This window comes from Alligator sinensis, unplaced genomic scaffold (assembly GCF_000455745.1).
Source record: "Alligator sinensis unplaced genomic scaffold, ASM45574v1 scaffold973_1, whole genome shotgun sequence".
Taxonomy (NCBI): domain Eukaryota; kingdom Metazoa; phylum Chordata; order Crocodylia; family Alligatoridae; genus Alligator; species Alligator sinensis.
The window spans coordinates 843,886-869,771 of record NW_005842622.1 but is presented as its reverse complement, the minus strand read 5'-3'; the positions used below and the strand labels follow the sequence as shown (position 1 = coordinate 869,771).

Here is a 25,886-nt window from a genome sequence, read left to right as displayed (position 1 = left end):
CTACAGGAAGGGGAAGGTAGAGTTTATTCCAGCAATATTGCTGCACCACACTTCAGAATAAAGTGTTTGTAAAAGACAAGAACAACCCCCAAAAGGATATAAAAACAAATCCACCAAGTTAACAATTTTATTCCTGGAAAACCCTTCAATGGAGTGAGCAGCTCCCTCTGCTACCAACTGAGGGGGCATTACCAACTGAAGGGACAATAGGGAGATGGTGTCAGTAATGCTGTTGGGAGGATGGGCTTCCAGGGAAGTCATGCTCTACTGAAGCTAATCACCATGTCTGCAATGCCTGACAGTGGTATGTAGCACCTCCCTATAAAAATATTTATGTAGAGAAGTGTTCACCACCCCACTAGAGGGCTATGACAGCTACCCATTTAGCTTGTGCAGGAGGCAGTTAATGGCTACAAAAACCTGACACTAAAACCATTATGTAGCCCTTTTCCCCATTTGGTGACAGCAGGATGGGAGCTCCCATGGTCAGTTCTAAGTGTGTTAACATACAGGGAATTCCTGACTCCAAGCAAAGGGTTATGCAGCAAAGGCCACTTGCTTCTCTGTACAAGCATCAAAAAGTAGTTCTTTCCCTCCTCCCCAACCCTCCCCCCAAACTTTTAATATAATTCAGTACAGAGTCAGTGGTCTGGGTGCTGCCACTTCAGCAGCAGAAGGTACTCCCTCAGGCAGTGCAAGGTCCTCTACGTCAGGATATCATGGGCTTGGTGCTCTACAAGCAGCTCCATACTCCTCACATCTGTGCACCAGAACTCCAGACGGTCCTTCATCCCCTTGATCTGGAAAGCAAATCCAGAACAGGATCAGGAATTCAGCAACCAAAAGTTTTCTACAATTTCCACAGCATTAATGTATAGGTGCGTGCGTGGCTGGGGGGAGGAGGGGGGGCAGTAGAGGAAAGTATGTGAAAAAATCTGATTAATGAGAGACACGAGGGGAAAGAAATTAGCAAAACTGAACAAACTCAAAATGGGACACTAAGAGTCCAAACATGGTAATCTTAAGCATGACAAGCCCTAAAAATTATAAATATCTGGGCTTCTGAGAAAGCTTCTAGAAGAGCAGCAAAAACTAAGGGAAAGTAATTTTAAGCTGTGTAAAATAAAACAATTCCTGAATTGTGGCACTGTACCATTAAGACACCAACATGCAGTTCAGCTTAAGTCAAAACAAGGGGAGCTTTATCCACGAATCAGGGGTTTTTACACCTTACACATTTTTGAAAAGCTCAAGAGTCCCCTTTAACTACAATCATTAGGGTGAAAAAGGATTCATGGAAACAAAGAATGGCAGAGGGTGGTCTTCTAGTCCTATGCTTCTCAGCCTTTTTAGGCTCAAGGCACCCCTCAGATAAGGCTAGCTCCTAGCTTTCACTTTATTTTTGACTATGGAAAAAATAAGAGTATCCCTTCTGTTGCAAAGAACTCAGACAGACCACAACAGGTCAGAATGCTTTTAACACTATAGATTCCTATTTGAAAGCTCTGGTTTATCCTGTGCACAGTGCAAATACTGAGCAGCAGCCTGCTGCACTCTTAAAAGTCTTGCAGCACCTTAGCTAAGAAGCACTGTTCTAGTTCTTCCTCCTTCCTAGCTAGATGTAGGCAGAATGTTGCCTACATCTTGTTCTAGTATTGTGTGCGCCCTGAATGTTGGTACTTTAATCTTGAGAAAATATAACTCAATCTTTCTTCCAAATCAATCACTTACACAGAGTCTGTTACCACAAGATGTGCACCATACCACACTGACTAATCAACAAGCTTGAGGTTTCATTTAATTAATTTTTAAAAATAGAACATTAATACAACATACACCTATAGACAGATCGGCACAATTATCCTGCAGTGTGGAAGGCCCTATTTGCAGAACTCTGCACACACTTTTTTATCACTAGGGCCACATCTCCTAGGAAGGTTTGCCAGTGGCCATTGTAAAGTTACGTTATGGCTGGAGTGCCTCAAAACCAGGCCTTATTTTATGATGGTTAAGTAAAAAAGAACTTATTAAAAGCTTTTTGAAAGGGGACACTTGGTTAACATTCCTGTGTGTCAAAACTCCACAAGACGTTGGCAGGACCAATGGGCATTTATACGACGCATTGCACCAAACAAATGCATGTGTATCTCTGGCGTGTCAAAGCAGACTTGATTAATTGAGTCTGCTGTGTATGTGAGCTGACATGCCCAGCACTACATTACATACATCTGTATACATGGCAAAATGCACATCAGCGCTGAGAAAATGGCAGCAGTGTGCTTTTGAATTAAAACATCTTCAAAGTTTTTAGTTCAAAAGCGTGCTGCCGCCATTTTCTCAGTGCTGATGTGCATTTCACCGTTTATACAAATGTATGCGCCACAGCACTGGGTGCTTTTAAAAGCGCCTGGCGTTGCAGTGTAGGCATGTGCACAAATGCCCAATACATACAAATTAGTCTTACTGATGTGGTAGCTGACACAAAAAAATCTATTAATCTGAGGTAGAGAGAAGGAGTTACTAGTGATTTAGTATTCGGAAGTCCTCACCTGTTGTAAATCCAGCACTCGTGGTTGGACCCATGTCATGTGCACCCTCTTATCAACTTCATCAATACTGCCCTTTACTAACCCGACTGAGAGTGCTTTCATCACCAACAGTTCCACCTGGAGGTAGAAGAGAGAAAGGAAGTGAAGCACTCAAGAATGCACAACTTTTGAACTGAACCAGTGTGTAATCCTGTCATTAGACTACAGATTAACTGAGTGGACCTATTGTGCTAGCTCAATGTCAGCTCACTCCTACCCACCTTAGAGGATCACTTACGAAGTCAATATTTTATACAGAGCAACCAAATTTAGAAAGTTCTGCTCCACAGTAATGAAAACTATACCCATTTTTACTAAGGAATGCAAGGTGCACCTGAATTGGAGTCACAAAGAGGAGTCAGCATTTATTCTTCCTCTACAACCCTGGGATGCTACATAGATGATGATCAGCTAACATACTGTATGGCAATTATGTAATCTTTTCAACATTTTGTTATACGAGTGTCTGTACAACTGATGCTACCAGAATTGTAGACTCAGTTATGCTTCATCATTGGTTTCATTAAAAGACATTAACAAAACTCACCTCATTCACAGTAACTTTGGCACTTTTAGCTATCTCTTCAAAAGTGAGCTGTCTATGATTGGCTGGTCGTGTAAAAGTCATCTAAAGATAAAATAAATAAAATGCATAGAGTTCTTAAGAGTCCCTCCCAAAGTGCACGAGTCTTCCTGGCACTATGCTTCAGAGACGTTACCTCCACCCGTTTTCACTTTCTGACTTTCATGGGTAGTAGCATTTGAGAATTATTCTGCTTTTAGATGACTGGTTTATGAAACATGCCCATTCACAGTAGGAAACAACAGACTAGTAATCAGTTTCCCATGCCTAGCTTTCAAGCCATCCAGCTTCCCAAGCACGGGAATTCTCCATGCATATCAGATTATTACAACAACTACAACTGCGTAAGGGCCACATGACCAGATCAAAGTTTGATAGAATGTTTTAAATGAACTCTGGGTGCAGCTACATGTGTGCTTTAATGCACAGTAGACTATTTTACTGAGCATTAAAGCGTCACGGTTTTGTACGTGACATTACGTTAACTGGCAGTAAGAGCTGACTGTTCATTAAACGTCACTAAAAAAGTGTACAAATGTGCTACTGCGCATTAGCACAGCCTAATGCACATTGATTTAATACCTCACATTGAAGGTACCAAATTTAATGTGCATTAGAAAAGGTGCATTAATACAAGTGTAGACGTGCCCTCTTTCTATCAAAATTTAATCTTTTAAAGAAAAAATCAGAGTGTGGGTATCACACATATCACAGGACTCTGCATATGGGCAATAATGAAACTCGATCTTGTGCACAGGGAAAAGAATTCAGAGATAAACACCACAGGACTTTCTTGCACAGGGCAGGATTTTCATTCTTTATTCATTTGAGACTAAAATCAAGCTGCTCTCAGGCCATTTAATACTGTATTAGGACTTGCTTTAAGGGCCTGCACTTCAGATGAGTCCTGAAAGGACAACTATTTGAGGCCCTTATCATCTCCTACTAGTATCCATTTGCATTTTTTTTCTGCTCACTAGCAGTACCTGTCCTTCAACACCCCCATGAGGTAAAACCCTGCATTGCCACAATTACCAGCAATATAACTCCAACCTATGACCTACCATATAAAATAGCAGGGTAATGAAAACACTGTACACACAATTCCCTCTCACAAAAAGTGTATTTGACACCAGACTGAAGTTGAGTAGTGCCTTCCACGCTGCTTTATTTAGTACACACTGGGTAGACCTTTCAGGATCCTGGCTATCAACTCACCTCCATGAGGCACAACAGCTGGATCTTCTGCAGGAGAAGTGTTTCATTTGCAGCCAAGTCTGGCTGCAAGATAACAAACAGTGTTACGTGAATCTCTATAAAGGAAGTTCACTATTCCTCAATTTCCCCACCTTTTTTATAAAAATAACTACTTTCTGTGCATAAGTAGGGAATCCCAGAGAAGGCCAATACCCCACACCCAAAACTGGGATTGTGAACACATTGGAGGGTGTGAGCGTAATTCAGAAGGATCTTGACCAATTGGAAAGTTGGGCTACAGCCAACAGGATGGTGTTCAACGCAGACAAATGCAAGGTGCTACACCTCAGGAGGAATAATCAAAAACACAAATACAAAATGAGAGACACCTGGCTGGATGGCAGCTCTATGGAAAAGGTTTTGGGAGTCTTGGTAGATTCAATGGATCTGCAGCATGATGCAGCCACACAAAAGGCCAATGTGGTTTTGGGCTACAGAAACCATTAGGTGCAAGACTCAGGAAGTGATAGTGCCTCTCTACTTAGCAATGGTTAGGCCTCATCTGGGGTCCTGTGTGCAGTTCTGTGCTCTACATTGTAAAAAGGCTGTGGAGAACTTGAGAGGGTCCAGAGGTAGGCAACAAAGATGATCAAGGGCTTAGAGGGCAAGTCGTATGAGGAAAGGCTGAAGCTGCTAAGCATGTTCAGCATGGGGAAAGGGCACTCGAGGGGACATGACAACAGACTTCAAATACTTGAAAGACAGCCATAAAGAGGGAAAGCACATTCTCTCTTGCTTCAGAAGGGAAAACATGGACCGATGGTTTGAAGTTGCACCAAAGTAAGTTTAGATTGGATATCCAGAAAAACTTCTTTACGGTGGGAATAGTGAGGCAGTGGAATAGACTACCTAGGGAAGCTGCGGACTTTCCATCACTGGAGGTGTTCAAGAAGAGGTTGGATAACCGCTAGTCAGGGATGATCTAGGTGTAGCTATGCCTATTTTCTACCATGGGTATTTCCTATGCTTCTGGGCTTTGCTGGTTGCTTCTGTCCCTCTTCCTCTCCCCCGCCTTTTTTTTGCTATATGTGTCAGGGTATATTTAAGTCTTCTCAGAGGTGCTGGGTGCTGGCTACAGCTAAGGCTGGGGACTTCAACTGGGGTTTACTGATTCTTCCATTAGGAAGAGTCGGAGGTTCCTGGCTAGAGGGTCTTGCCCTTCAGAGCTCAGGGTCAGACTGATCACCGTATCTGGTGTCAGGAAGGAATTTTACTCCATGCCGCCAGACTGGTAAAAACTGTAGGGTGTTTTGCCTTCCTCTTTAGTAGGGAGCATGGCCTGCTACCCAGGACCTCTTAAGTGTATACTGACAACATTTTATAGAAACCGGACACTGGCTGCCATGGCTCCCCTGTTTTACCTGTGGCAGATTAGGGTGTTAGGTCTACGCAGTGTCAGGTTTAACAGGAGTCTACTGTAGAGTTTAGATTATGGTTGTATGGGATGGTTTGGATAGGGATGATCCTGCCTCAGGTAGGGGGTTGGACTATATCAGGGGTCTGCAACCCCCAGCACGTGCTAACACATGACATGGACACCATTAAGTTATTTGGCTCGGCACAGCACAGCTGGCTCTGCCTCTGGAAAGACTGCTGTCACCAGCCACAAAGCATGGGTTTCTTGCAGCAGACAATAGAGACTGCAAGCCCTGCTGCGAGCAGCCTGGGCTCCATGGCAGGCAACAACAGCTTCCCCAGAACCTGGGCTAGCTGGGGTAGCCAGCCACAAGGCTGTATTCAGGCTGTACTGGGGTCTGGAGCCCTGACCCAGCTCATTGACAGCAACTGCTGCACACGCACCTAGGGCAGACAGTGAGGAAGGTGCCAGGGCTGCACTGCCACAAAGATCACTGCCCCTGGCCCCTTCCCCACTGTCTGCCATGAGCCATGTGTTCAGCTGCTGCCAGCTACAAGCCAGGCCAGGCCTCTGGACTCTAGTGCAGCCTCTTGCAGCTGCATTCTGCAAGCAGCCCGGGCTCCATGGCAGTTAGCAGGGGCCTACCCAGCCTAGGCTGCTTGCAGCAGACAGCTGCATCATGGTCCAGAGCCACAGCCCAGCTTGTTGTTGCCAGCGGCTGCACACGTCTCGAGAAGCATGGCAGGGAAGGGGCCAGGGTTGCAATGCCACAAGGACTGGGAGGGCCCCTTGCAGGTCCCCCCACCATCTGCCCCTGGAATGCCAACATGTTCCAAGTCAAAGTTGCAGGGTTTTTGGCAGTCAACCCCAAAATGTTGCCAACCCCTGGACTAGATGACTTCTGGGGTCCTCTCCAGCTGATTCTGCCTTGCTCCTGTGGCAAAAGGTCCTGTGCTTAAACTTGACACAGTCTGAACATTGCATATGTTACTAACAACAGAAAAGGGTACATTCCTCTGCACAATATGCAAAAGTATGGTCCTTAACTGAAGACTCACTGATTGACATTAGTGATCATTACTTTGTAAGTTATTTCAGAAAGACAAGGAGGCACTATGTTCTACAGTGTTAGGGCCAAAGCATGAAGCAGTAGCCAGGTAAGTTAAATTAGCACAGTAAATCCCTAATGGACCTCATGAAGTTCTGCTGTTCTTTCCTTGGTTACAGGATGTTCCTCCTCACTTTTCCATTTTAGTTAATCTAATCAATCCAAATATAAGGGGGAGATACACAATTTAAGAAAACATTACTATACTGTGACAGATTCTACATCCATGTGAATCAGGAAAATATGGTCCTGCAAGGCCTTTAACTGTTGCCCCCACACCACCTCCCCCCCATTTTTTTTCCAGATGCAGAAAAAGAACTTTGCTATTACAAATCCTGTTTATAACAGCGCCCTACTTTTAATAGTCTCAGTAACAGAAGTCAATCTTTTCATTATCATGCAGCAAATTGACTTGCCCTATTACAGTGAACATTCTCTAATGAATTTTGCTCCTGGTCCCATGAGGGTTCATTATAATGAGGATATACTGCATTTTATTCTCAAGCAGATGGTGGTAGGCATGGACACACAACCACTTAGTTCCCTTTAAAAAGGGGGAATGTTTCAAAAGAGCAGCAGCTGGAACGTTTTAATTGTTATGGATGAACAAGCTGAGAAGGATTTCAAATGCAGCAAACCCACTCCAACTTTAAAACTCTTTCATCCAGAATATTCAGTCTCAGCTCTACACCCTATATATCAAAGCACTATGGAACTGTAATGCTTCCCAACTTACTTACCTGCTGGCCCCATGCTGTCTTGAGAGCCTGAAATTTCTCTACGTTGCCACTGTTGAAGGCATAAAGTGTGTCAATCAGCCACTGCCTGTCAGTGTTCCTTAAAGATTCCAGAACAGGGTGCATAAGCTTAAAAAAGCAGACAAGAGAGTGTTGACAGGATACAACCAATTCTTTCCATTCAAATAGCTCAGACAATCCAAAAATCAACTTACCAACTCGCCAAAGTTATAAACTCCTTCTCCCAGGAGACCTGCCAGTCCCAAGGTAAAGGCTCTCTCCTGTTGCTCTGATACTACAGGAAAAATCTGGATGAAGCAAAACTGAATTCTGCACATGCCATAATGGGAAAGAGCTGTATGCCATCATCACTCTTAGCTTACTGGCTATTAACACCACCTTAAGACTCTAACAAGCCCCATTAAATGCAATCTTTAACCCAAGTGAAAGGAGATTCACACAAATATCTAGTTTCAGTATTTGAACTATTGGGGGGCACTCATTACCTCACTAATTTATTAGCAACATATCTTCCCAAGCTAAAAATTCAGAGGAATGCTATCATTTATCTACACAAGAGAGAGCAAATGTAAGTTTCTCCAACTTTTATATCTTCAACTGTTGCAGATGGACCCTACCTCTCAATACATCTTGGGTGCAGTAGCTAAGAGATTAATTTGTGGGCAGAATTTCATTCAGGGTCAATTAATCCCTCTGTATTATGGTCAAGTTCTGAGGAAGCCTAGATTTTTTCTGTTACTGCCTACAGTTGGATCGAACTGATGGAGTGGGCCAGAGCTGAAGGAACATAGAAACCACTATTCCATGCATACGGCAAGCAGTTACCTGGAAGATCCTTAACATCGATACAACCCAGAAACCGCAGTGCATCCTTATAATAAGAGGCATGGTTCCCAATTGTCTGGTAGTATTTGCTGGAGAGGTCATAGAAACGGCTGTGAACAGAAGTCACTCCAGGAAGATTGTTCAGCATCTCTTCAACTTCCTCTATGGTCTCCTAAAGAAGAGCAGAAAAATAGTTCATAACACATTATTTATTACACATTGTGTTCATACAGTGGTGCCTCCCCACTCACCAACTCCTGATCAGTAAAGCTACTAATTAATTTTTTTTTTTTTGTACAGAAATCCCATCCAAAGCAAAGCACACAAGGCTGCAACTGAGAGCATCAGTAACAGCAACAGAAACAAACTGAATAACGCTCTCTCTACCACAGACTGACGTTCACCAGTGTTTGTGAAGGCACTGTTACCCTTCAAACTTTGTATTTCCACAAGACGCAAACTACACACAGCTGAACTACACTAAAAGGGTTTGAGTGATGCCTCTGCTGGTTATGTTAGACAAATCAGATTTCTCTTTTTTTACCCATCTAAGCGAGCACCAAGTAAGACCAGTAAGCAATAAATCACATTTAACCCAACAAACCAAATAAAGAGATAGATATACAAGGTTTCTTAGCTTTTCACCAAACAATATTAATCCAACAGGATATATAAGGCCATCATTAAGCTTCACTCTGAAACAATGAGCTCCATGACCAGAGAGACAACCCAATCATTTTTCAAGCCTTTTGCAATGGCAAGCACAATGACTGGCTGTAAGTAAGGACAGAATCAACCATCTTCATAACTTAAAGCATAGGCTGTCACCATCTCAGCTATAAGAGTAATGGTGGCAGCAACATAGTGTGGGAACTATGATGATGCACGTAGCCACTGTAGGCTAGTTGCAGCCACAACTACAGTAAGATCTAGTAATTCCTGTGGCAAATAGAACTAAAGTATTTTGCAGTTAATGGAATGGGGTTACCAAAATGACCTGCTCTTATAACTATGGGAGCTTAAAAAGGAACTTAAGTAGTCTCTTCCCACTAAATGCAAGACTAAACAAAGAGAAAGGACCTAAAAAGTGCTAAAAAGAGGTACATGAGTAACATCTCACCTTTGTAACCTGTAGATCCCCAATATTTAACTTCAGAGCCCCTATGGCTGTTTTACACAGAATCACAGCTTCATCACTGCTTTTCACCTGCAAACACAACATACTTACAAGTCAAAGAGCCATAAGTGTTCAAGCCAAGCAGGAAACATCAATTCTTAAAGCATAGCTGCTGCTACTACTGTAGTTAGACTTTGTTGCTTGCTCTATTCTCATATCTAAATCCACCATAGTTTGTTCACGGAAAACTGAGAACGTGTCTCTTCCAATACGAGCAGATGTTAACATTTCTGAATCCACAAATTTAATACACAACACACATGTAAAGTGTGCATTTGCTGCAATATAAAAAGTAGAAAAATTTGAATTGACACACACCTTTTCTCGAGTCTTTTCCAGGAAGGTAAGGGCTGCATTAGGATCTGAAGTGGAGCAAGGAGGAAATCATACTAAGGATCTGAACAGCAGAATATCAGAATCTACTATTACATAAAGTTTACTTTAACAGTCCCACAAAACTAAGAGGCAGATTCTCAGTGGCCAAAGTCACCACACTGCCAAAGGAGTTAACTAATTAGGGAATTTTAAAGCCAAGTTCCCAGCTGCTGTATGTTAGCCATCTCTTCTACATCACTTTGACCACAGTGGTAAATTTTGCCACTTGTTGAAAAAGCATAAACTCAAAGAACTCTTTCAGTATGATGCAAAACCAGAAGCTTCAGTTTCACACTGAAGACTTAGCTGTAACTGTAAACTACCTAAATTCCTAGTCTATTAGGTCATTATGAGAAACAGTAAGGTTACTCACCTGTCATCTGCCTCACTACATGAAGAATGATCTCTACTAGGGACAAAGGGTTCACCCTGGAATAAACAACACATTGTCAGAAAAGGTAAAAATGAATATATTACCAATGAGTTTATGGACAAGTAGTCAGTCTTACCTGTGCTCAAACTCACTGATGAAGTTCTCATAAAGCTAGAGATATGGGGGGAAAAAAAAAGTGCGCCAGTTAGTGACAAGAGGTTATTTTATTCTAATTAGCCCAGTAACTTGCCCCTCATTGAATATGAACTAGTATTTCTAAGAAACAGAATGCAAATTCCCAGGTAGACAGATCTGTCCATACTGACTCCAAACTAGATAAGCCAAATATTGTTCGATTTATAGAAAGCAGCCACCAGGATCACCTTTCAAAAACAGTGGAGAGTGATTCGCCCATCAAAAGATTCATGACTGACCAACTGCCATGAGACTAGCCTTCATCAGCAGGCATTTTAAGTAGGTCTGTTTACAACTTGTAGCCTGTTGCAGGGGCTGCTCAGGTACATTTCTCTAAATGTTCATACAGTCAGTAGAAGCAATGCTCTTTAAAGCTTCTCTAGACAGCCTATGCTAAAGACTGAGTCAGTCCAAATGCTCAGGATTTCTTTGCTGTTTGCTTTTTGATTAACCTAATTAAATAAATGTAAAGTAAAACGGGAAAAACAAGTACAAGAGTATCCAAATGTCTAGATTCAAATATTACTTGTGTGTTGCATTCATAAAGTTGACTATATACCTAACTCAGAAAAAGAAAATTATAACTTTGATGCTAACAGCTTAGGAATTTTGAAGAGATCACCTAGCTTTCACAGAAAAAATAAAGGTTTTCAAAACCACAGATGAACCAAATTAAAACCATGCTCCTTTGAAGACCATGTCAATTTTTCATATTAGAGTGTCACAACATGGTACCTGCTTTTACATTTTTAAAAATCTGCTAAAGCTTTACATCTATTAAAATCTGACCACCAATGACTATCTAAGTGATTTTGCAATCAGGGTGCTGCGAGATCCTTTAAAGGGTGCCAAGGAACATTGGCTGTGCAAACACCTACCTAGGGTTCATAAGATAAACCCAGAGTTTTCAAATAGGAATCCAGTGTCAAAAACATTTTGACTTGTGGTCGCTTTGGGCTCTTTGCAACAGCAAAATTGTTGTTTTTTGTCTTTACTGAAAAAATGAGTGAAAACTAAGAGCTGGCATTTTCCAAGGGATGCCTGGCACCTAACAAGGTTGAGAACCACTGGTTCAGTCTGGTACATTTAATGTTTGTTGACATTTACACAATAATTATTCATGCCATTCCAAACAGAGGAGTGTACTTAGAAAGTACTGAAACACCTTCTCTAGCATCACATCTACAGTGACAACCATGTAAGAAAAACCAGCCGACTCACCTTAATGAGTCCATCTCCTTGGGCAAAGCAGGGGTCCTGCACAAAGTCCAACACCTGCAGAGTCAGCTGATGCCAGAGTCTGAAAACAAAACAAAGTCATCCTCAGCAAATATGAGAACAGTAAGAAACTACCTCAGACCTGACATCCACCGAAATGCCCTGCTTAATTATACAACCCATTTCAGTGAATCTATAAATGACAACAGGGTCATTTCTAACTTTAATCATAGAATCGTAAGAGAAGTAGGGCTGGAAGGTTCACTCCAGAGGTCCAACGCCCTTGCCTGAGGCATGGTCATCCCTATCCAAACCAGCATAGAAACTACGTAAGACTACCCTCAACCCTGACACAACATAGACCTAATACCCTAACTTGCCCAAACAGGTAAAGCAGGGGAACCACAGCTGCCAACTTCCTGCTTCTATAAAAGGTTGCTAATATATGCTCAATAGATCCAAGATAGAAGGCTACACCCCGCCTTACCAAAGAACACAAAAGCCCCTGAGTCTGTACCAGTATGACCAGGGGGTACAATTCCTTCCTGACCCCGAATATGGGAATCAGTCTGACGGTGAGCACAGAGGAAAGACCCTCCAGCCAGGAACCTCTGGTTTATGTCCCAGCAGGAGCACTGGTGCGCTCCAGTCCAAATCCCCAGCTTTGGCTGCTGTCAACACCCAAGGATTTTGGGGAAGGCTTAAAAACACCCTGACACATGTTACAGCTCTTTCAGCTGCTAGTCTGAGCAGTCCAGCATCGCTGCCAGCTTGCAGGCTACTAGCTTTGTGTCCCACCCAGCCTCTTTTATGCTGGTTTGCTTTTGCCGGTAATCCCATAGCTGCTAAACCAGCCTGTAGGCTCCAAACGAAGGAAGAGAGCCATCTCTAGCCTGGCTCAGAGAAGCCTCTGTTGCCTGTGACGGATGACATCACAGTTTCATAGATGCTGGTGGCTAGAAGGGACCTTACAGATCATCGGGTCCAGCCCCCTGCACTTGGGCAGGAAAGACAGCTGGGATCAGATGACCCCAGCAAGATGGGTGTCAAGGGGCTTTCTGAAGATTGCCAGGGTGGGTGACTGTACCACCCCTGGGGGGAGCCTGTACCAAACCCTTGGCACTTGATGCGTAAAGTTTTTCCTTATGTCAAACCGAGGGAAGCACATCAGGTGAAGGCTCATGCAGGGCCCAGGAAACAGGAGCCACTGAGATTTGATCCCATGTTGCTCAATTCAGAGTCCAGAGTGCTAGCCACTACGCTGGGGACCATGGGGCTGGCGTGCAGCCCAGAGTTTCACGCTGAGCAGCTGGAAAGCCGGCACATCCCAGCCAGGGACAGCTGCTATCCAGTCCAGGGGGACCAGGACCAGCGCCAGAGACAGCCAAGGGCTGGGTATCACAGACCGGAGTTTGATTTAAAAAAAACAAAGTCCACCCCCACACACGCGTATGGCTGTGTCCATGTGCATGCGTGCACGTGTGTCGGCCCTCCCATCCTCGTCCACCCGCGCTGCACGACGCGAACGCCCCGCTCCAACGTCCCCCCAGGGGAGACCAGCGCTCGCCGGCCCCCCAGTGCGCATGCGCGGCGCTCAATGCGGAGGGGGGGGTACTACCCCCCCGCGCTCACTTCTTGTTGTAGAGCTCCTCCAGGCGGTGCCACACGGCGGCCTGGCCGGGCCCCGAGCTCTGGCTCTGCTGCAGGAAGCCCGGCACGTCCTTCATGTTGGCGGCGGCGACGGCCGGAGCCGGGGCGACGGGTTTGTGCGAGGAACCGGAAGCAGCGCTGCCGGAAATGCACACTCACTTCCGGCACGCTTTGCCTCACCCCGCCGCAGCTCAGCATCCCGTTCCGGCCTTCGCTGGCGCGGGGCATGATGGGTACCGTATGGCTCCGCGTAGTGCCGCCCTCAACCCCCTCCCCCCGCCCGTGGTAGCCATGGCAATGGCCTGGGCCTAGCGCCGCGGGCGGGGCGGGCTCCCTTCCACCCGGTGCTGCGTGTCCCGTGAGCGGGCGCTTTGATACCGGGGCGAGGCTGTGGCACAGATCCAAGGCAGACCTTGCGAGGAGCGTGTCGCTCAGGACAATACCGAGGTGCTGAGAAGGGCAGTAAATGCTCTTGGAGGACACGGTTTACATAAAGCAGGGGCATACAATCAGTAAAATCATATTTGGCAGCTTTTCATAGGGAAAAAACAATCAAATGCACAGCTCTGCAAGGGAGAAATAATGGTGCAGCAATGGACTCGCAGAGGGAAGTACACAGGTAGTTTTGCAACATGATAAAACGGATAGGAGGGAAGCTCTTGTTGTGCTGATACGTGGGCTGCCTCGCTTCAGACTTAACCCGATGACCACTGATAACACCGCCGCTTGGATGTGCAGAGCCGTGATTGTTTCTCCGGTCCAGGGTATCATGCGACGAAAGCTGTCATCCTTTCGATGAGACAGCGCCAACGTCCAGATGAGGCTCTTTGGGTAAATCCGATATTTTTTATTACACCAAAGTCCAGGGGACTCGTGGACACGAAAGACCCAGTGATACATTTTGAGGGACCTGGTGATGTTTATCCCAATGTCCTGGCCATTTTCCCGTCCAGGGGTTTACGTTCTGTCCAAGGTACATTTTGTATGCCAAACTTCAAAAGTTCAGAAATCATGAGCTGCGACCCTCCGACAACTGCACACCAGCATGACATTATGAGTTATAAAAAATAAAGGCCAACATATTTGGGGTTCTTTTTAGCTGATTTCTGGCTTTTGTGCCTCTGGAAGTGTTCAGATAGTTTCCTCCCCAACCAAGAGTGCAAGAAATCTACTTCTTATTTTGAAATGAAAACTGAGATTCTCCCCAATCACTTGTCTTCTGCAACCAGGGCTGCTCAAATACTGAGGGACTCACTATCAAATCCCATTTTTATTCTTTCCAATACCAAATCAAATAACCTTGTCTACAAATATCTATGGGCTACATCACTTCAATTGGGCCAGTAGCCTACCTGGCCAACCCATAGGCCTGGAAGTTCAGATACTCCCCAGATCCAGACGGGCATCCTATGTGCCAGTCCCAGGCTCAGAGGCCTGGGAGTTCAGATGCCCTGCAACACGCTTGATCTTAGCCAAATAAAAACCCCAATATTTAGCAAAGCTCTAAATTCCTCCTCCTGAAGTTGCAATGAAGGAATGGAATGGGGAAGTTTTTCTTCCCTCCCTGCCCTGAGCGCTGCTGAACAGGCAAGATGTGCTCCCCTCCCTTTCAGTGGTGTAATAAACACTTTGCAACCCGGTTACCTCTGAAGGAGAGCTGCTCTGATAACACAGTCTATGAAGTGTCTAACATAGAAGCCTTTGTATTAGGGAAATTATGGTAAAGACTTTCTCAGCTGTGCCTGGCTCTGATAGACTGTGAGCAAACAGACTAGACTGGTGCTTTGCCTTGTGCTCTGGATCCCCCTGCCCCAGCCCCTGGGTCAATAGTAATAGCCAGTGCAAAGGACAAAGGCAGCCAAAAGGGCATTCAGTTGCCAGAGCCTCTAAAGGGGAAAGCAGAGAAGCAACCACAGGAACCTCCTTTGTTCTCAGCCACATTGCACAAGTCGTCGCTTTCTGCAACAAGGCGAGTGAAGGGGAATGAACCTGGGCGTACGGTTCAGAGTCCTCGCTGCTGGCAATGTGCTGCCTCCTGCGAGTCATCAGGGATTTGCAGGTAAACAGCGGATTCAGTGGAGACTGAAAAGTGCTGGAGTGAGTAGGACAGCAGGTTTCGGGAAGGCTGAAGATCAGAATGAGGGAAATGGTAGGAGTTTGGGGGGCAGCAAAAATGAGTAGATTGGCAAAGTTCAGAAGTGACTACAGGAGACTGGTGTTTTGACCTTAGAGGCCGAAGGGAGAAGGTAGAGTTCAGATAGGACTTGGGGAGGGTGGCAGGTGAGACTGCGGAGCATGGAGGACTGTGGGGAGTGTGGAGCGGAGAGTTGGTGGGTGTTAGATCATTGTCAGTGATGTGCTATGCATGGGAGAGGGTTTTAACTCAGTAGCCCAGTGATTTTCAAGCAAGGTGCCTTGGTACTCTGGTGTGCCTTGAGATCCTCTCAAGGGTGCTGCAGGGTCCCACACAACACTGGCACTCTTAGGTGTCCAAATATGGTCTGCAAGAGAAACCCGGAGGTTTCTAATAGGAATCCACAGTGTTAAAAATATTCTGACCTGTTGTGGTCTTTCTGAGTTCTTTGCAACATAAAAACTTGTATTATTGGTCTGTAGTAAAAAATCAGGTGAAAGCTAAAACCTGACCTTTTCTGAGAGGTGCTGTGAGTCTAACGAGGGGTTCCTTGAATCTAAAAAGGTTGAGAACCACTGCTGTAACCCTACCTGATTATCTGAAGGCTCTTGGCCTAAGACATGAGCTCCATGAGGGTTTCTAGTGGTCCATAAGTTACTAAGTGTGCATGGAATATGGTGCCTCAAGGAAATGTCCACTTTGTACAAAAAGTGCCCCTGGTGGGCTTTGTTCATCTGAAGGTGCCTTTTTTTTTTAATGCTGTGTACAGGTGAAGTTACACCTACATCCATAATGCTTAATCAGTGCACGGAGCGGACTGTGTTTTCTCCGTTTTTCTGGAGAGATTCCATCTAATTGGGCCAAACCTCTCCAGTGAGTAGACTGTTGTCACCTGGCCCAGACCGTGGTATCTTTTGTTTCAGCATGCAGGAGTCTCTGGATATGCACTCAGGGAGATCATCACAGTAGGGTGCTGTCCAGAAATGACCCTGTGCCTTCCTTGGGATTTGGCTTCACCCTCACAAATGGACATTCACAGCAGAGGGGAGTTCTGGCATGGGCTGGAGAGAAGATGGCCAGTGCTTCCAGGGTGAGGTATGGCTGATCTCTCATTTCATACTGCTCACTGTCCCTCTGCCACACAATCCTGACACAAATTCCCCACAAACCAGCGTCCCATTATCTCAGGGGCATATGCAGCTTTCTCAGTGTCTCAGAAATACCCACCCCCAGGAGGTTGAGACTTTTGTCATCAGACATTTCGGATACCACAAAATATGTTACAGCGTGGTGCTTGGAACAGGAAGCACCCATCATCTAAATACACAGGCTGCCAGGCTCGGTGAGGCATGGGACCTGCTACCTCAGGCATTTGGGGAGACTGTATGAAACAGAAAACAGGTTTATGGAGAGAAATAATGACTACTGCCAGGGTCTGGACACTGGTTTTAGCAGCTCAACGATCAAACAAGCATGGGTTTGGCAATATAAAAATAGATCATGAAGGCAACATTCAGCAGTATTGTGGCCTGCTAACACTGCCGTGAGTCATAAATCCCAGCAGCTTCCCCTTGGCTCTGTTCTCATTCCTAGATTTTCTCTGGATCAGCAGTATCATCCTGCACAAACAAATGCTACTTATATAATATGAGGAGATTATAAATTCTTTCATTCCCTTCCACACATAAGGCTGAGCAGTAATGGTGCTTGTCATGTGCACACTGTGACCCTCGCAAGAGGCAGCCCTTGAGAGGAATCTAAAAGGGTCAAGGGTTTCCTTCAGGCCACAGTGGTAGTTCCTGCAGTTCCTAGACTGGACAACAGCTGTACACATCACAGCAGTATGTAACACAGTCAGGTGCTTCTTATGAGCTGTGACACAAAAAAGGTTTCCAATCTGTGTCCAACCAGAGGCTTTGTATGCTGATTTGGAGATTCAAAGTTTTCTTAATGCCTGTGCCTTCTCTATAATTCACCCGAATACCTGCACTGGGCACGTCTACACATGCATTAATGTGCTGTAGGTACTGTGCGTTAAAATTAGTGCCTGCAGTATCAGGTACTAACTGAATGCACAGTAACTGGTGCTACTGTGCAGTAGCATTGGCACACACCTTTTTAGTGACATTAATGTGCAGTAGACTAATTCTACTGCATGTTAGTGCAATAACACGGCTTTTTCTGTGATGCACTAATGCGCAGTAGAATTAGTCTACTGCACATTTAGCATCTCGTGTAGACATGCCCACAAAGACATAGTGTGAGGCTTAACAACCGTTCAGTGCCTTAAGGTCCTCAGGTAGAAGGGCGTGGATGTGCTCCTGACAACTTAAGCTAAGTTTTCTACCTTGGGTTACTCAAGAAAAACACACACATCTGTAGTTTAGAAGATCAGCCTTGGGCTTTCTCCAGAACTCTTGAGATTACAATCCTCAGCCCTTTTGTGATCTGCTGTATTTCTTTCTCTGCCCCTTGCAGGATCCCAGCAGTAAGACCTGTCTCCTTATCTGCTACGGCCAGAGGCATCTCTGGAATTAGTGGAGGGGGTGATGACAGCAGGAAGCGGCAGCTCACCATACAGAATGTGGCACAATTAATTCAGAAGAAAGAGTGCAGCAGGGTGGTGGTGATGGCTGGAGCTGGGATCAGTACCCCCAGTGGCATCCCAGATTTCAGGTAACACCTTGTCCCTCTTGCACGTGCTTATCTGGGCCATGCTAGAGATGGGATTTCTAATCTCCCAAACCCAGGTAACACCTGGAGCCTACCTCTCCACACCCCTCTGCTTCTCATAGGTGCTAGCTTGTGTCAGCCTAGAATTAGCTGCAGCATCTCCCAGCTACAGACAAAATCCCTGCTTCTCTTTACTCTCTGGCCAGCTTGGACAATGCCAGAGCAGAGATTAGCACATCTATCAGCAACCTGGGCTCCAGTGCAGAACCTCAGGTCATTAGAGCTCTTCTCATTGCTTCATCCCTTGCTGTATCCTCCCTGGCTCTTCCAGAAATCAGTCTAATCTTGGCATAAGCTAGTTGCTCCAGTGAGAACAGAGGCCACTCTGCTATTCCAGGACCTTTGGTTCACAGTGAACCAGCTGGGGCCCTCACCACCATTCACAGACTCTTAACATGCCTCCATGCCAGGAGACGGGAGAGGGTGGCGGAAAGCCAGATATGCCAATTTAACATTACCCATTCCTTTATATATAATGGCAATTTGAGATTGCTTTGCTCTGCTTGATTAGCACAAAGCATCTAGGTAGGGATCACAAGGTTGGCCAGACTCCCTCTGTCATGTCCCATGTTCTCAGGGTACATGTATTTCAGAAACCTCTGCGATAGGTTTGCCTTCCTGTGGTTTTTTGACTGCCAAGCCACATTTCTCCCCTCTGCAGGTCTCCTGGGAGTGGCCTGTACAGTAACCTCCAGCAGTACAACATTCCCTACCCAGAAGCCATCTTTGAACTCAGTTATTTCTTCCACAATCCTAAACCCTTTTTCACTTTGGCCAAGGAGCTGTACCCTGGTAATTATAAGCCCAACTATGCCCATTACTTCCTGCGACTCCTGCATGACAAAGACCTCCTTATGCGTCTGTACACCCAGAACATCGATGGGCTAGAGAGGGGTGAGTGTCCCCTTCCAAGGTCTCAGGCAGTGGAAGGAGGCAGGGGTGGCAAATGGCAATGGAACTGTTTGGTGAGTGTAGGGGCTGCCAGTTCAGTTGCCTTTTGCTCAGTTGTTTTTATTTCGGTCTGTGTGTTCCAGTTGCTGGGATCCCTCCCAATAGTCTAGTGGAAGCCCACGGCACCTTTGCCACTGCTACGTGCACTGTCTGTCGTAGAACATATCCAGGTGAAGACTTTAGGGTAAGTGACAGTGACTAGGGCATGTACACAGAGAGACATCAGAAGCAAAGTCAAGGGGTATGAGATGCCACAAGCGAGGCATCACAGAGGCTATAAAGTTCTCAGGTCCAAGAGACAAATTTTTTGTTTCAGGAAGAACACAATTAAGGAGGGAAAGCACTTGGGCTGAATTGCTGCTTCATTGTGATTAAATTGAAACATATATATGAGAGCCAGTAGGGTCCTGTGCTGCCCCATAATACACATTTGTGGTTTTGGATGTTCTCATTTCAGGGGGAAGTGATGGCAGACAAGATCCCTCACTGCCCAGTCTGCACTGGACTCATCAAACCTGACATTGTGTTTTTTGGAGAGGAGCTCCCAAGCCGGTTCTTCCTGCATATGACAGATTTCCCTATGGCAGACCTTCTCTTTGTTATTGGGACATCCCTTGAGGTTTGGCACCTAGAAGACATTGGGATTGTTGGCATGTAGTAGTTCAGGGACTTGGAGAAAGAAAGGGACACAATTCAGGGATTGGGAAAATGAAGCAATGAATTTTGAGGCCATAGTGGGTAAGGAGTGAGGTTTGTGGACCCTTTGAAAAGCACAGATTATATAGAAATGGGTAGATGGAAATGGGAAACTCTGAGGAGTGCTGAGTAAAGGTGGAGGGATGGGCTTCTTGGGTGAAAGAGATTAGTTTTGTGATTACTTGAAGAAGGAACACTAAATAACTAGGGAAGTGGGGCATCTACAAATTATCTACAATGTAGGGAATTACTTTTGTGTGGGAAAATCCTGCACAGTGTATCTAGCTTAAGACATGCAGCATACACATTGATATTAAATGGGGGGAGGGGATGTGTTGCATGGCAAAGTTGGATTGAGAGGTGTGGGCCCTCCAGTGGGGTAAAGCCCCTTGAGGCCCTAAGGTTATTTGCTAAATTGAATACACTCACAGTGGAGCATGAATTCTCCACCTGACCTCTTCTCCTGGGATAAAGATTTTTCTTTGTGCTCTTTTGGGGGTACGGAATTGATTTAGGTGGAGCCATTTGCTAGTCTTGCTGGTGCCGTCCGCAGCTCTGTTCCCCGTGTACTGATCAATCGAGACCTGGTGGGACCATTCGCATATCAGCAACAGTGCAATGACATAGCCCAGCTGGGAGATGTGGTCAGTGGGGTGGAGAAGCTGGTGGAGTTGCTGGGCTGGAAGAAGGAGATGCAGGAATTAATTCAGAGGGAAACACAGAAGGTATGAAGGGCTCACAGAGGCCATATTTGCCTCTTCCCTTTTATTTCTTGTGTCAAAGAAAGTATTCTGGGAGTGAAGAGGTGGTGGGAATTGTAGTAACCAGATATTCACATAGCATTCACCTTCAAGGTTACAGTCCGTGTCCAAAACGGGAGTGGTGAAGGTTACAGAATCAAAATATTGTGGCATTTAACAGCAAACACAGTATTTATATCACACAATAAGGAAACAGCCATGTTGTTAAATATATCTTCATCCTTTACAGAGGAAGAGGGTGTAAACCTAAGTAAGAGATCATTTTATTAGTGAGGACAGATACAGACCTAGGAGGTATAAAGAAAACAGAGAGATGGGGTTAGATAAATTTAAGATAGAACCCTTGCAAGCAAGGGCCTGGTCCATGGGCTGTTTAAGTCAATGGAAATGCTACCAGTTTCCCATGTCTGGAATAATATACAGCTAGGGGTGCAGAGTGTAAAAGTTGTATAGATGCAGGAGGTTCTGACTGACTGGGAAGTGTCAAGCTCAGTTCCCCATGCCAAGAAATAGACTGCTGACATGGGTATAAGACTAGTTCAGTAGAATCTTACAAATCTGCACAGAACACACACAGAGCAGTAGTCAGGAGTACCAGCATTTGTCCAGTATGGCAGTCTTGAAATGCTAATTAAATTTTGATTTTGCAAACCCTTACTTCTTGGAGAAGTCCACTGGATAGATGATCCTTTGAGATCTTCAGCAAGTTCATAGTTAAGATTTAATTTTCATATTACCATTAATTATATACCATTATTTAGTAGCAGTTTACATTAGCCCTCATGTGAAGGTTCCGTCGTATGTAGGCTCAGACATTTTTTATTTCTCTCTAAATTTCTAGTGGAGCATTTAACTCCATTTCCTGCTGGTATAGACATGCAGAGCTCTTTTATTTCAGATGCATTTAGTCCACCTTTGTAAGCAGTGAATTTGACAATATTTTAGCAGCCATGAGTTATGAGAAGAAATCATGTAGTATGTTACGTCTGAGATCCCATTTTAGCTGTTTTGTTTATCTTTCATCAGTTTACTGTCATGAGTATGTATAAGGGATTCAGAGTCACTTTTCAGGTATTTCTCTTTAAGCTATTTTAGGGTTACATGAGAGTTATTGTAATGCACTGTTGAAAGCCATACAAATCTGGTTAATCGTGAAACATGTCCTCTTCCTCCTCACTATGAGGTTTTGGGTGAGCGAATGTCACCAGCCAAGCTGATGAACACTGGACCGTATCTGTCTGAGCCACCCTGACCAGCAATATATGTTCTATCTATTTTTAGCTGGATGCCAAAGACAGTTAGGATGGCTGGCTGAACACAGTTGGAAAATGATCTGCACCTTGAAAATGGGTAAGTTGTAATTCCCAGCGCAGAAAGGGAGTGACAACAGAAGACAACTGTGCAAGATGCTGTCTATTTTTACAGTATCAAATACTACTTATAACTAAGAACTTGGTCTGCAGGAATCTCTTTGGTAGTGTCTGACTGCCTGTAAAACAATACAGTAAGGACCATTGCACAAGCTGCCTAGGAAGCAAAGATCAAACAGGGCATGGGCTGGTTGTGCCAAGAGATGACTTTCTCAGTCGGATATCTGAACGAGACATATGGCCACTGAACTCCATTATTTCTATTCTTTCTTGTCCAGACCATAAATCTGGAGATGACTCTTCTTCCTTCAGTTAATTTGTCCTTTGCTTCTGTCACTTAGTTTATACACCACTGATAGGCTTTATCATCCAGCTCTGTGAAGATCACTATTAGATTTAAGCCAGCCTTGTTTCCCTCCCACAACACACATGCCAGGTGTTCTGGACAAAATTTGCATGAGTGACACTTGATTTTGGGAGCACCAGTTCCTGGACTGGTACCCCAAAAGACCCTCATGGAATTTTCAAATGGTGCATGTTTGCAAAATCAGGTGTGTTGAAATGCCTCAAGTTGGGTACCTAGCAACAGACACTGAAAATCACTTTCAAGTGGGTTGGTTAGTCTCCCTCCACTGCTGCTGGTGTAAGGTCTCAGTTCCAAAAGCCTCAGCTGGAACAGATAGACATTTGGCTCCCTGAACCACCTATTTGAGAGGGTGCAATGAGGCTCAGATGCTTTTTTTTTAAATGATGATTTTTGTTTTTGTTGCAGATTTGTACCAGTTGTTATTTGGGGGAAATCGCTGCTAATCGGGAGGTGAAAGGTGTTGACGTGCCTAGAGATGGTTCCTCAAACAGCCATGCCTGTTGAGCAGGGCTGGTTTAAGCTGCTGTTTCAATTTGAATAGAATGTTGTTTTATATTTCTACTGAATAATATTTAATAAAAAGTGCTTATGTTTTTGCTGATGTCAGTCCATTGCATTTCTATGTGTAGTTCACACATTTCCTAGTGTTAATTGTTTTCATCTCATTTCCCCAACTCTTTCCATCTGTTCTTTTGTTACCCATCTTTGCTCTTTTATTTATCTAATAGTGTTCCATCTTTTAATTGCTGGCTGGATTTCCTGTACGTTACAACTTGGAGGATACTCCCAACATGTGGAGCAAGAGAGGCTTGCCTACCTATTCCCCTTTCCCAGAGAAAAGAACTATTGATTATGACACTAGGGTGATTACCTCCCCTTTCTAAAAGTTCATGAAATATTTACTTGCAGATCACAGATGGATGTAACAATGGAGTCTCTTCCCCCCTTCACTCCCCCCCATGTGATAGTGATATTATTGCAAGTGAGTCCAATCCTGACATGGGATTTGAAATATGGCTGGGAGAATGTCTCTCTAATTAGTCCACCTATTACAATACTACCTCAGTTGAAATTAGGTCTACAGAATCAGAGCAAAGATTAAATGCAAAACACTTCACACAAGGTTCAGGTTATGGTGGCCCACTGAATACACAGAAGTCAAGGAATTTAGATGCAAGATTTCTATAGTTACTATAAAATTGCCTCTTTGTATACTTGTAACACTTCCTTTTATGCTCACCTTCATGCCTTACATATAGAGGAGCAGTATGGCTCAGTTAATATGCTCTATGCATGCTAGTTTTGAATTATCTTTTTTGATGGTAGAAGCTTTGAGCCCAGTCCTCAGCTAATGTAAATCAACCCAGCAGCACCATTGACTTGTCAATTTACATCTGCTGTGAATCTGGCTCTTCCTAGCCTGACAGTGACATAACTGAGTATTTACGACTGAACTTCCTGGCATTTGTAAAAAATAAAGAAGTGGTCTGATTGATCTCACATTCAAATGAACAGACTTGTTTGTCTGAATGTGTGATTCAAATACTTTGGAATGCTCCTACATGCATATGGGACCATCAATTTCAAATGAATTTGAATGTGCAGCTCAAATAAAAGCTGAAGTGTTTATTTTGTTTCGCAAAACATCAGATATTTAGCATGCTTGGAGATTTGCTGATTTGTATGTACATGGCTAAAATTTTACTATTTAACAACACATATCAATTCCAAATCATACACATCAAAGATGTCTTTGAAGACTTCAGCCCTGATCCTGCAAACACTTATGCTCATACTTAGAACAAGCAGGTAAACCCTACGGCTATCAACGGATCACGCACCTGTTTCAAGTTAGGCACATGCATTGGGGTTTGTTGGATTAAAGTCTAAATTGATTATAAGATGGAGTCTTAAGCATGAATGGCTGGAGGGATCTAACCACAAGGAAATATTAACAACACGATAAATAGTAAAATGCACCATGTTTTTTCATGATTAAAAACAATGGGGCCAGGTGCCATTCCACCTGTCAGGCATCCAAGTGTGATCCTATGCCACCCTGACATGAAAATCTCTTAGTGCATCTATTATTGTAACATGTCATCATCTGGCTTGATAAGAGTGGAATAAGATTGCCCTTAAGTACCTTAAGTCTATTTATGTGCCTAATAGGTAGAATAGAATCTGGTTTAATATTTCTGTGAAATAAGTGTTGCAAAGGCCAGAAGTTTGCACATACATGAAAACTTCCTATTATTATTTTGCTAGCTTCTTTCAAAGAAATAAAGAGCAGTTGGCTTAGAAATTCCAAAATTATTTATCCCATTCTGTCTATGGGGGTGGGAAGGGAAGTAATAGGTGTCTATTTATAAAATTTAGTGGGTTAATTCCAAGTTATTCAATTTGTATCCCTTTGAGAACTTGGATTAAAAAAAAAATCTTCATCAATGAAGAACTTTGTGGAGAATACAAAAGTATTATTTTCATAAAAGGGGGAAAATTAGAAATCTCTGCCTTTTTCCCCCTGCAGTAAAGATTATCTTTAATATGTAAGCTGGTTGCTAAACATTTTAATAAGTCTCAGCCATTTTCTCAATAACACTTCTGGCCACTAGGGTTTCCACCATTTCTTGACTTCCTGAACCTTCACCTTTGAACTACAAGCCACAAAGCCCAACTCACCTTGTCCAACTTCTCTATACAGAATAGAAACATCACTGCATTTTATCTTTTCACTTTTGGTGTGGGTCAGAGCCCCAACTACCTGCACAACCATGTAAGCATTGAGATTTATACAGTGGGAATAGACTAATTCTCAGAATAGCTATGACCTCTTCCACAGAAAGGAGAAACTGGAACTGACATGGCCACGGCATTGTGTTGTTTTCAGTATTAATAATTGCAAACATTTGAAAAATAGCCAAAAATCATTTTATGGTCCTACAAATTCTAGTACACATTATGAGGTACAATGTGGCAGAGCTAAGGTGATTTGGGGAATGAGGTTCCTGAAGCTAAGATGCTTTATTTCAAATTACACCATTCAATTAAGCTTTTTTGTTCTTATTGTCATTTAAGGTCTAGTAATAGCTTCAGCTTTAACACTTTTTGGTATAGTACTTTATTTTGGAATAAACTTTAAACTTCTCAGGAACACTGACTGCCTTTTCATTTGCTTCAAGTTGCGACACTCAGATGAATCAACCTTCCCACAAATGAGTACATTGATTTCTTATTCTAGTGGAATTCTTCCATTTTTATTTATGCTAATAAGTTTCAAAATGTTTGGTACACAAGACAAACCAGAGGATTGTTTTCCTTTGTGAGAACAGAGAAGTCTAAGCTTTAGTGATGGATGGACTTTGATACCAGCCTGTGAGTTCAAAGAGCTATGGATAGGTGGAAGCTGA

General features: G+C 44.0%; 2 protein-coding genes across 4 annotated transcripts; one reads left to right on the top strand and one right to left on the bottom strand.

The window, feature by feature from the left end:
• Positions 1–6: 6 nt before the first annotated feature.
• On the bottom strand, positions 7–13,657 carry PSMD13 (proteasome 26S subunit, non-ATPase 13). Its single transcript, XM_006033339.3, has 13 exons — positions 13,447–13,657; positions 11,818–11,896; positions 10,538–10,572; positions 10,402–10,457; positions 9,972–10,015; positions 9,597–9,683; positions 8,477–8,648; positions 7,846–7,925; positions 7,634–7,759; positions 4,390–4,452; positions 3,136–3,216; positions 2,550–2,666; positions 7–800 (listed from the first exon to the last, which is right to left on the bottom strand). The coding sequence occupies exons 1-13, from the start codon at positions 13,539–13,541 to the stop codon at positions 705–707; spliced, it is 1,131 nt and encodes a 376-aa protein (XP_006033401.1). The 5' UTR covers positions 13,542–13,657; the 3' UTR covers positions 7–704.
• An 8-nt stretch (positions 13,658–13,665) lies between these two features.
• Positions 13,666–23,014, top strand: SIRT3 (sirtuin 3). 3 transcript variants are annotated; one of them, XM_025215115.1, is made up of 9 exons: positions 13,666–14,295; positions 16,522–16,693; positions 18,077–18,274; positions 18,993–19,225; positions 19,366–19,466; positions 19,740–19,901; positions 20,494–20,703; positions 22,021–22,089; positions 22,882–23,014. In XM_025215115.1, exons 2-8 carry the CDS (start codon positions 16,671–16,673, stop codon positions 22,039–22,041), a joined length of 948 nt encoding a protein of 315 aa, XP_025070900.1. In that variant the 5' UTR covers positions 13,666–14,295; positions 16,522–16,670; the 3' UTR covers positions 22,042–22,089; positions 22,882–23,014. The 3 variants fall into 3 exon arrangements, with proteins under 3 accessions (XP_025070900.1, XP_014380017.1, XP_006033400.1); XM_014524531.2 differs by lacking the exon at positions 13,666–14,295 and adding an exon at positions 15,197–15,523 and having other exon boundaries at positions 18,993–19,123; XM_006033338.3 differs by lacking the exon at positions 13,666–14,295 and adding an exon at positions 15,197–15,523.
• The last annotated feature ends 2,872 nt before the right edge of the window (positions 23,015–25,886 follow it).

What these genes read in the sequence shown, in the direction of transcription:
- SIRT3 (XM_006033338.3), top strand. Translation starts at nt 15,448, where the DNA reads ATGAACCTGGGCGTACGGTTCAGAGTCCTCGCTGCTGGCAATGTGCTG. An exon ending in GCCAGTGCTTCCAGGGTGAG is followed by an intron (nt 16,694 to 18,076) that starts GTATGGCTGATC and finishes TGCCCCTTGCAG; the next exon opens with GATCCCAGCAGTAAGACCTG. An exon ending in CATCGATGGGCTAGAGAGGG is followed by an intron (nt 19,226 to 19,365) that starts GTGAGTGTCCCC and finishes TGTGTGTTCCAG; the next exon opens with TTGCTGGGATCCCTCCCAAT.
- PSMD13 (XM_006033339.3), bottom strand. Translation starts at nt 13,541, where the DNA reads ATGAAGGACGTGCCGGGCTTCCTGCAGCAGAGCCAGAGCTCGGGGCCC. An exon ending in CGATGTTAAGGATCTTCCAG is followed by an intron (nt 7,926 to 8,476) that starts GTAACTGCTTGC and finishes TTTTTCCTGTAG; the next exon opens with TATCAGAGCAACAGGAGAGA. An exon ending in AGCTGTTGTGCCTCATGGAG is followed by an intron (nt 3,217 to 4,389) that starts GTGAGTTGATAG and finishes TTTTATCTTTAG; the next exon opens with ATGACTTTTACACGACCAGC.